Raw genomic sequence first — 11,485 nt, forward strand, 5'->3', positions numbered from 1 at the left:
CCAAACCAGAATTTTTCATCTCTGGGTCACTTCCTTATGTGGTCCTAGATCAGGTTCTTATTCCATCTCTGACTATGTGACCGCAGTAAGAATAGTCAAATTGGAATTTGTGGGGTTTTTTTTTTTTTTTTTTTTTACATTTCACTCCTCTGCACATGTGCATATTGCCTGTTGTTGCTATTGAGTGTTAACATCTCAGACCGGTAAAAAAAAAATCAAGGGCCTATAGCCAAGTGGTTTTGGCAGGTGACTATGTATGGGTACACATTGGTGTGTGCGACGCTGGCGGTTTGAGCCGGGCTGTGGACCTTTGTTGCCGGCTTCTTCGTTCACTCTTTCATCCCACTTTCCTGTCTGTGTCTACTACGCTGTTAAATAATAAAGAATAAAAAACTTTCAAAATCAGTAGGGGAGAAGATTTCAAGTTTGTTGTATGTTTATGTAGAAACTTCTGATCAAGCCGAACTGTAAGGAACATATTGTCACTGAGCAGTTCTTAACAGGCGCACCAATGACATTTTTATATGTACATGGCTCAAATTTCAGCCAAACATGTGCAGACGCAGCCATCTAGGCCCTCAGCGCTGTTCACACGCAGTCAGATACATGTCACTTAAAAACATCAACAACAACACAAAGAAAACAGTTCTGACAGTAAATCAAAAACTGAAATTGAGCATTAAGATCTGTATTGTGAACGCAGCTTAAAATAATCAGGGTTTCATTAACAGTGATTAAAATTAATTGGCTGGAAACATAATAACTGAGCACTGTCTCCATTATTATTACCAAATGAATGAATATCAAGCCACAGTCTTTTGCAGTGTGTTAGTGATTACAGTGTGTAGAGGTGTCGTCTCTTCTTTCTGCCTGTTATCTAGGTGAGCAACTGTAACCTGTACCGTTTGGGGAAGAAGAAGGGGCTCCCCTGCAGGATGGTGGTGTCCATCTTCGACCCCCCTGTTAACTGGCTGCCCCCTGGCTATGTGGTCAACCAGGACAAGAGCAGCACCGAAAAACTGGATTCAGAGGAGGTCACTAAACTGCCTGCTGCTCTTTCACCTCATTCTGTAATGCTTTAGTAACGCTATTCATTCTGTATTTGTTGGAATTATACATCTGCAGAGCCAGGATATATTTTTTAGCCCTAAGCTCTTCAAAGGGCTCGATTAGGGTTTGGAATTAAAATGAGAATTAGCTGGTGGCATGTGGAAATCCTAAAACTTAGAGAATGACTGGATCATTCTGGATCAACAGGATCATTTTTGCTCATTCATCCATTCATTTCTGCCATGGACATTGTCAGGCCACTAGAGGGCAGGCGTCCACCTTGTCTGGCAGTACAGTTATGTCTGTTTTGGTCCTAATAGCTCTTGCTTCATATAAAGGAGTGGCTGTTATAAATGAAAGTAAAAACTATGTACTTCTGCACTAATATAATGATAATATCCTTATGTAGCATTTGCAAACAGTACAATGTAGTAAATAAGGATTCAGTTTCATCATCTGCCTTATTATTGCTGATACAGATCCAGTAAAATTCTGCATGTTCCATTTTTGCCCCAGTACTGATCATTATGACCAGGTTGGGGGACACACTGTATACAGCAAAATACAGTATGGAACATTCTCCCACAAACCAAACAAAAGCATCATTATTTAATTTGTTGTAATCTGCTCAAGCTTTTAGTCACTATTTTAAGTACATGTAAAGATAAATCATGTTGCTTCTTTAACTATAAGGCTCAAATATCTACAGATTATTCTTAAGGTTAGTACTTAACCATATCTACTTGCTTCTATTTTCTGTTGTACTGGAACTCTGCTTTCATGCTTGTTTATGTCCATCATCCAGGCCAAAGAGGAGCTTCTGGCCAATGGGCGATCTGGGAACGACTATGATGAGGATGATGAGGAGGGTGAGGAGGTGGACGAGGTTAGTGAGCTGATGTTAAAGGACGAGCCAAAGGATGAGGTCAACATGGAGGATGATTTGGAGTACTACAAAGAGCACATCAAGTTCATTGACAACATGTTGTTGGGATCTGGTGCGTTTGGTAAGAAGATCTCTCTGAACGTCTTCTCTCCCTCTCTGACCCCGGCCTCGGGTACTTCCCCTACTATGGAGTCTCCATATGAATGGAAGGCTCCCAAAAAGTCCTTCCAGCCCAGCACAGCCCATTACCCCTCGGAGCCAGCACCCAGTGGGCCCTCGGCTGAGGAGTTTGACTATAGCTCTTGGGACGCCATGTGCTACTTGGACCCCAGCAAGGCCGGAGAGGAGGATGACTTTGTGGTGGGTTTTTGGAATCCATCGGAGGAGAACTGTGGCGCAGAGCTGGGCAAGCAGTCAATCTCCTATGATCTGCACACAGAGCAGTGCATTGCAGACAAGAGCATCGCTGACTGTGTGGAGGCTCTGCTGGGCTGCTACCTGACCAGCTGTGGGGAGAGAGCCGCCCAGATGTTCCTCTGCTCTTTGGGCCTCAAGGTGAGCTAAGACCACCCATGCTGTTGTTTCTCTGTGCTGCATGAATCAGCAATGATGCATCAGGCCAGTATATAAATAAACGAAGAACCAGTGAAGACTGGTTTTGAGGAGTATCAACATGACAGAACTTTGTGAAGTTGCTGGTAATGCAAACCGAATATTTCCTGCTTAAAAACCAGCAGTGAAATATTGGGAGGCTTTTATAGTTGAGCTCCTCAAGTCAAGTCAAAGTGTTTATTGTCATATGCACAGTAAGGAAACATGTTTCCCTGTACAATGAAATTCTTACTTTGTATTGTATGGCATTCATTGTGGACAGAAAAGTGAAATATAAAGTCGATAAATGGTAACCCATCTGTGATTAGTCACTTGTATGTCAGTAACTGTCAATACTGCATATCACTTTATAAGACAGTTCAGAAGTGGGGGTTTTTGGATTACAGAGATGTATTATCAGCTCCTTAGGTTATTGTTTGGCCACAGCATGTAGGTTCCTTTTTCTTGGCACTTTAATGATAAACAACAATTTATCAGTCCACCCAGTACTTCTGTGCATTATGTCCAGCTGTAGTGCTGGCTGCCAGATGCAGTCAGTGAATTGAGTGTTGATATCTGTACATTCACAATGGTACCAAAACCCTACAACCTTACTGTGACAATAAGAAGGAAGGAAGTCACTGCACCTGGCTATTGTTACCAAAATGCAGAATTATTCCCTTTTAAAGAGGACACAGACTTTGTTTGCTTGAAATCTATAGGCAGGGAGTTGCACAGCTGAGGGGCCCAAACACCAGAGGACCGGTCCCACTTGGTGACATGAAAATATATATCTGGGATATATGAGTAGCACCTTGCCATAAAATTGACAACCAGTGAGGGAAAGCAAGGGGCAGGCAATTTTACTTTTTCTGTAAAAGTATGTGTATCAAAGCTATGAAAGAGGGTTTACAGAATTATTAAGAGTTTTTGTTGTTGGCAACAGGTGTTGCCACTGGAGAGAGGAGAGAGGACCCTGACAGGAGCAGCAGTGCAGAGCCATCAGAGCACAGCCATTGACCTGTGCTACGGCTGGCTCAAGATCCCACCCCGCTGCATGCTGGACCATCCAGACGCAGAGCGAACCCTCAGCCACCTCATTTCTGGCTTTGAGAACTTTGAAAGAAAAATCAACTACACCTTTCAGAACAAGGCTTACCTCCTGCAAGCCTTCACCCACGCTTCCTATCATTATAACACCATTACAGGTCAGAATGGAAGTTGGTCACTTGAAGTTGTGTGTGCTAACATGGGTTGCACCACAAAAACTAGCTCTGATGTACTGTAGATAATTGGTTGACTGACTGAACCAACTGATAAAACTAACTTGATGTATGACCCTTCTAGCTTAAAGAGAAGACGGTTTTATTATTTGATGTGGTTGATATGTCTGACCTGACACGCCATATGCAGTTTACTAACTTAAAAGAAGAGTTGGGGGGGGGTCTGCGGAGGGAAAGCCACAAAGCAAAGATGCTGTGTCAGGTGCATGTTAGTTATTGTAGTTTGTCTCGCTGACTGGGCCTGCTTATCGAAACAGCCAGCAGCTGCAGCAGCATTAGCTGTGACACACAACTCATGGAGGCAGTTTAGTTACTTGAAAAGACTTACTGCATGATTGCTACAGTTTCATCAAAATTTGTATCCCTTCTCAGAGTTGACTCAGACTAAAGTCATCACAGAGATAGGATACACATACATTTTTTTAGGGTGTCCGTAGGTCTTTAACAAGTCTAATGATTTGCAGATCTAATAATCTGAATTAAAATGTCAAATATGATTTTGATAGGTCTGAAAAATTATTGATCATTATAGGGTTAAGTTGCAGTTAAGATTACTTTTTTAATGTTGTATTAACTTCAGTTGTGTATTTGGAAAAATGTTGAGGTATTAGACAAAGTAGTACTGCTGCCTGTGGTACACTGGTTCCATCTTGTAGTTCTTTCTCTGCTGCGTTTGTCTTTATCACACCATTAGGAACTTTGGGTATAAACCCACTGAGGTCAAACGGAAGTTCAGGAAAACACAAAACTGCTGGTAAAAAGCCTCCAGTCCAGTCCTGCCATCAAAAATGTTTTTCCTGTATTAACAATGAAAACTTGATGAAACCTGCAGAAACACTGTTTTTAGATTCAGTGTCGCATTTTCAGAGGATATTTTTATCTTTGGTGTCCATTACTTTTTTCTGCAAACTGGCATTAACTTTCTTAGAAATCAGAAAAAGACAGCTATTATATCTTCATAACTTGCCTAAGAATCATCTCATTTTTAGCTACTGTACATCCATAGATACATGAACTGTTAATAGCTAGTCAGTATACTATTAATGATGCCAGTTTGCTAAAACAAAACAGAGGGCTAGAGTTGTAGCACAGGCTGCCTAAATAAATGTAGCCTGACTGATACAGCGAATACTGTTATCGGTATATGGAACTTCAAAAACACAATATGGTTGCAGATGTATATGAACATTTTATAGTAATTTTTATATCAAACAATTTTGTATTTGATGGATTTGGTTTTGAAAGTTGTTACAACTTGTTTTTCTGCTGTTACTTTTGTTTTTGAACTCTTTAATTAGACACTCTGTTTTTCTGGGTGCACTCCAGTTGAGTGAATCACAAGTGAGAAATGGTTTCTTTTCCTTCAGATTGTTACCAGCGCCTGGAGTTTCTTGGTGATGCAATTCTAGACTACCTCATAACGAAGCACCTTTATGAAGATCCACGGCAGCACTCTCCTGGTGTGCTGACCGACCTGCGCTCAGCACTTGTCAATAACACCATCTTTGCCTCTCTGGCTGTCAAGTACGACTACCATAAGTACTTCAAGGCCATCTCACCTGAGCTTTTCCACGTTATTGACGACTTTGTGCAGTTTCAGCTGGAGAAGAATGAGATGCAAGGCATGGACTCTGAGGTGAGTCCTTTTTTCTACCAAGAACACAGCCAGCACCAGTGCTGCACAACAAAGCCCCGTAGGGAGAAACCTAATCTCTGTTGTTGTAGGTCCCCCCCACCCCCCTTCTCTTAAATAATTGTCAGCATTCAAAAAATATCTGCCTGAATAAGAACACAGTCAACTTCTATGAATCTGTTTCATATTCCAGTGATTTCAATACTGAAGAGAAATGCAGTTGGATTTAATTTGCCTGGAAATGGCTATCTTGGCACCAGATCTCTTCTCATTCTGTTGGAGAGGTATTTTTATGCCTCTAGGACAACAAGCACATACACAAATGTAGTCCAAAAAACAGCTGAAGGAAACAAAGACGCGCTGTGGTAATCTGGTACCACCCCACTGTTCACTATTCATCAAATAATATCAATAACATGAAGCTGCTAATATAGCCTGCTTTAAACTTTAGTGTCAGCACATTAACAGTTGTGGATGACTTTCACAAAATCCTTTTCAAAAAGTTTTAAACACCATCTAACAGTCTGCACTGGACATGTTGAGCCCTTTTCAGACATGGGACATATAACATTGCTGGCTTTATCGGTCTGCTAAAGTGATGGCTCTCTGTCATTCAGATATGTCACATTTATCGTAATGTTCCTCATGGCTTCATTCAGGCATGATCGTGACCGTAACAGTGAGAGCCAACAGTGCGAAATTGCGATGTTTGCCATGAGCATGATATTGTCATAATCTTGAGCATGTCCACCCCTTATTGTGATTGCATGCAGTTCAGACTTGTGCCATGTAGAAACTGCTATGTCAGTCTTACTGTCGCAACCTTTATGGAGAAGGGACCGGGTGCTTATTCAGACATGGAAGTTGATGCATTCAGATGCCGTCAAATTAATGGAAAGGAGTGCATGTCTGGAAGGGGCATTAGTGTTTGAGCCATGTTGTGGCCTAGGCCTCAGTTTAAAACCAAAAAGTCTCTTTTCTAAAAACGAGAGGATAGTTTGTGAACGTGCACACCCCCTGCTGCCAGTGTTGTCGCAAGTGAAATGCAGTGGCATTAATTAACTTGAATTTCTCCTCCATAGATAGGTAAACAACGGTGTATTTACCGATGAAAAGAGATGTGTAACACTAAAAATAAGCCAGTAATTGAGAAATGCCATATTTAAGTGGTACAATACTGGCAGGCTGAAAACACAGAGTACACTAAAGACAGGATCGACACTTGTTTGTGTTTATTTTAGCCAATACCATCACGGTATGACACTTTTGGCCCCAGGCTCTGGACATTTCTAGACTACGCATCTAATATACTTTGATGTAATTATTGCTTAACATGTGTTTAAAATGGTTAAATGTAATTTAATGAGCTCTACCACATAAATGTAGATACTTTCCACAGCACCAACCCCGCGTGTAATGATGGCATCGGCTTTGTGTGTCTTTTTTAACAGCTGCGGCGCTCTGAAGAAGATGAGGAAAAGGAGGAGGACATTGAGGTCCCTAAGGCCATGGGGGATATCTTTGAGTCACTAGCTGGAGCAATTTACATGGACAGCAGGATGTCGTTGGAGACAGTGTGGCAAGTGTATTATCCAATGATGAGGCCACTTATAGGTGAGGATGAGTGATAAACATTTGTTTTACTGGTCAAGATTGTTGAGCAGTTCATGCAGGGGGGAACTTGAGTAATTTCAAACATTCAGGATTTTTGTGAGTTCTGTAAACATGTCAAAGAACTAAAGGTTTATGCCATTTCTTTTACCTTGTAACTCTCCATCCCTTTACCATTTGAAGAGAAATTCTCGGCCAATGTGCCACGCTCTCCTGTGAGGGAGCTGCTTGAGATGGAACCAGAAACTGCCAAGTTCAGGTAAGAGATGAGCACATACACAGAACTATGTTTGATGACTGAATCTGTCATTATATTTATGATAATGCACAGTCACATGTTGATTTTCTCTTTTGTACAAAGACAACGGGTAAACATGGAGTAAGTGTAGAGTTGGCATTACATTGGCAATGGAAATGGGATTTAAAACTCCCTTAGCGCATGGTAGCTGGGACTTTGCGGGCTTCATGTAGCGGTGCAGCAGTTTCCTTTTTTGCCGTTCAGATTTAGAGCTGCTCTGCGTGAAATTCCCAGTAAGGCTTTGTTCAAACCTAGCAGGACCATCTGGCCGGGAACAGTCGCATTGTTCACCTGATATCCAACATCAAATGAGACAGACACAAAGCAACACGATTTACTATTTATCTTGTTAGTAATTTCTTCCTCTGCATGGAGGATGAACAGTCCTGTGATTTCCTGTTCAAAATAAGCTTTAAGTTAGCGCTATTAAGGTTCTTTTTACATTTATACCCAAATTTCACTGCCTGCCCAGAATTTATGCCACTAATTGGCTGAGTGAGCTGGAGTGAATGAAGGGAAGGAGTGGTGTTGGCAAGAACAAAGCAGTGTAAGTGAGAAAATGGTGTGCTATAGCATTGAAAGTAATTTGTTGACTTTTGTTTTTGGCCAAATGAAGACAAGTTTCCCCATTCAGGCACTTATTTTAAAGTCCACATGGCTGCTCATTTTGCTCATTTCCAGCAAATTAGTGTTTAATCTTGGGTACCTCTAGATTAGCTTTGCACCCCTCATAACTCCAAATAGTCTGTCATTATTTCAGAACGCTAAAACCAGAGAGCCTCTTCCTAAAAACGAGAGGATAGTTCATGAACGCACACAACTCCTGCTGCCAGTGTTGTGCCACAAGTGGTCAGCACAATGAACTGTAATGGCATTAATTAATGAGTTTCTCCTCCAAAGATAGGTAAATAATGGTATATGAACTGATGAAAAGAGATGTGTAACACTCTAAACAAAGCGGGTAAGAAACCTCATATTTTAACTGGCATAACAAATATAGTAACTTCTCCAGCCTTACAACAATTCTCTCCAACATTATAGAAACAAGGCATTAACAGACATACAACGTGTGTTTTTAAACTTACCGTTAAGTCCCACCGAGCAGTGGAAACATCACTCCCTTTTAAGTAGCTCCAAGGTCGGTAAATTCAACCAGTGGTCACTGCGTCTTCCCTCACATGACCACATACAGTCCCAAATCCAGCGTTGATGAGCTGATCATTCACTGCCGCCAGGGGCTTCACTGGCCGGCTGCTTGAACGTTAGACCCGGTCAGGTAAAACAGCGAGGCCCTGTACATGAACATTCCCAGATATGCAGTAACCTCAGGCCCTGTATTTTTCTACACATCCTCTGGTTGCAGTGCAGCAGCAGGATGGAAGATAGACCCACAAAACCAAGTACAGTTGAAAAATTCTGCTAGGATGCAGGCTTTGATGCCTCATGGAATGTTGTTTGGCCTAGGAGAATAGTTACGTTTAAAATACATACAGATGCAGCCATCTTGAATTGCTGGCTGGACTGTGGTGGAACCATGCCAGATCCATAACAGGTCTGTGTATGGCCCCTGCTCTTACCATGTCCCCCCCATGATAACACAAAGACCACAGCACCGCCTTGTTAAAGCCCCTAAGCACCCGCAGTGTTGTATATATCCACCAGGTGGAACAGTGTTTGTTGTAGTTCACTGTGGAGGCCGACCTCATCATTTGATCCTTCTGTTAATGTCCAGAACTGCTGGTGGATGTGGTCACACTTGGAGATGTGGGTTAGAAAATGGAGGCTGCCTTTTATACCAACTGAAGGCGAGAGAGAGAGGACTGTCTGACTGCTACATACTGTATAGTGTATTATAGTAATCTAGCCTGGAGCTTATAAAGACATGAATAGCTTTTTCAAGGTCACTTTGGTTAAGGAAGGGCTTGACCTTAGATGGCAGACAAAGCTGAAAGAAGCTGCTTTGACCACATAAGTTATCAGTTTGTCAAGTTTCAGATTACTATCAAAGATTACTCGTAGGTTTTTCACCTTAGGTTTGAGAAGAGAGGAAAGAGACCCAGTATGTAAGTCCAAGCTGCTGGGCGTAGCAGATCTGTAGTAGGTTAACTGCATTATCAGTGACCTTTGGGCGTCCATGGCCCTGTCGCTGGCTCACTGTCTGTCCTTCCGTAGACACAAGTACTGACCACTGCAGACCAGGAAAACCCAACAAGACCTTCAGTCTGGGAGATGCTCTGACCCAGTTGTCAGCTTTCACAGTTTGGTTCTTGTCAGAGTCACTCAGATCCTATGCTTTCCTTTCCAACACACAATATATATACTGTGTATATACAGTCAAGCCTGAAACTATTCATACCCCTGGCAAATTCTGACTTAAGGTTACTTTTATTCAACCAGCAAGTTTTTTTTGACAGGAAATGACACAGGCTGCTCCCAAAAGATAATAATACGATGTACAAGAGACATCATTGTGGAACAAAATATTTCTCAGCCTTTATTTACATTTGAACAAAAAGTGGCATGTCCAAACTTATTCATACCTTTCTCAATAATAAATAGAAAAGCCTTTATTGGCTATTACAGCAAACAAACGCTTCCTATAATTGCTGACCAGCTTTTTTTCATGTCTCCACTGGTATTTTTGCCCATTCATCTTTAGCGATGAGCTCCAACTCTTTCAGGTTGGAGGGTCTCCTTGCCATCACTCTCAGCTTTAGCTCCCTCCACAGATTCTCAATTGGATTCAAGTCAGGGCTCTGGCTGGGCCACTGCAAAACATTAATGTTTTTGTCTGCTAACCATTTCTTCACCACTTTTGCTGTGTGTTTTGGGTCGTTGTCATGCTGAAATGTCCACTGGTGCCCAAGGCCAAGTTTCTCTGCAGACTGCCTGATGTTGTTGTTGAGAATTTTGATGTATTGCTCCTTTGTCATGGTGCCGTCCACCGGCTGAAAAACACCCCCAAAACATTAGGTTCCCACCACCATGTTTGACAGTGGGGATGGTGTTCCTAGGGTCGAAGGCTTCCCCTTTTTTACGCCAAATGAAGGCTACATCATTGTGGCCAAACAATTCAATTTTTGTTTTATCTGACCATAAAACAGAAGGCCAGAAGTCTTCTTCTTTGTCCAGATGAGCATTTGCAAAGGCCAAGCAGCGGCCTTTTGTGTGCCTTATCTGGAGAAGTGGTGTCCTCCTTGGACTGCGTCCATGGAACCCAGTGGTGTGCAGTGTCCGTTGGACTGTCTGCCTTGAGATGTTGCCACCAGCAGAGCCCAGATTCATCAGGATGGCCTTGGTGGTGATCCTTGGATTCTTTTTTACCTCTCTCACTATCCTCCTGGACAGCACAGGTGTCACTTTTGGCTTCCAACCACGTCCTCTGAGATTTTTCACAGTGCAGAACATCCTGTATTTTGTAATAATACTTTGCAGCCACTGGAACTTCTAAGCATTTAGATATGGTCTTATAGCCCTTTCCTGACTTATGAGCAGCCACAATGCGCAGCCGCAGGTCCTCAGTGAGCTCCTTTGTCTGTCCACAAACCAACAGCAGAGAGCTTCTGTTTTTCACCTGTTGAGTTGATTAAAACAGCTGTTCTCAATGAATCAGTGTAATTAGGATGCTTTAGAACTGCTTGGACTATTTGGAATGGTATAGAACTTTGGATTTCCCCATAGACTGTGACAGTTTGCAAAGGGTATGAATAATTTTGGACATGCCACTATTTGTTTAAATAAAAGATGAGAAATATTTTTTTCCACAATGATGCCTCTTGTACATTGTATAATTATCTTTTGGGACACACCTGTGTCATTTCCTGTCAAAAAATACTTGCTGGTTGAATAAAAGTAACTTTAAGTCAGAATTTGCCAGGGGTATGAATAATTTGTTGCTTGACTGTATATTTTTACTGAATATATATTAAAGCTATTTTAAAAGTGTTTCTACATGTCTGTAGGTTCAGACAGACCTACAGATGAATACAGTCATGTTAGTCTACATCTTTTCAAGATGAATCTGTAGTGAAAGTAGGAAACTTGACAATACAGGCTGACTTTGTGACTGCTCTTGTAAGCAGTCAGCAATGCAGGCATGCAGTTGCTACAGGTTATTTATATCTTTAGTGAAA

At 41.8% G+C, this 11,485-nt stretch overlaps 1 protein-coding gene across 6 annotated transcripts in view; it reads left to right on the forward strand.

Annotated features, from left to right (window-relative positions):
• dicer1 (dicer 1, ribonuclease type III) overlaps positions 1–11,485 on the forward strand; it is a 58,519-nt gene that overhangs the window by 45,143 nt on the left and 1,891 nt on the right. For all 6 annotated transcript variants that reach the window (XM_020599235.1, XM_020599234.1, XM_020599237.1 and 3 more), the window contains 6 exons: positions 882–1,034; positions 1,856–2,491; positions 3,474–3,735; positions 5,178–5,446; positions 6,895–7,057; positions 7,238–7,313. In XM_020599235.1, coding sequence (XP_020454891.1) covers positions 882–1,034; positions 1,856–2,491; positions 3,474–3,735; positions 5,178–5,446; positions 6,895–7,057; positions 7,238–7,313 — 1,559 coding nt within the window. The remainder of the gene's footprint in view (positions 1–881; positions 1,035–1,855; positions 2,492–3,473; positions 3,736–5,177; positions 5,447–6,894; positions 7,058–7,237; positions 7,314–11,485) is intronic.

This window comes from Monopterus albus, unplaced genomic scaffold, assembly GCF_001952655.1.
Source record: "Monopterus albus unplaced genomic scaffold, M_albus_1.0 scaffold40.1, whole genome shotgun sequence".
Lineage (NCBI taxonomy): Eukaryota > Metazoa > Chordata > Actinopteri > Synbranchiformes > Synbranchidae > Monopterus > Monopterus albus.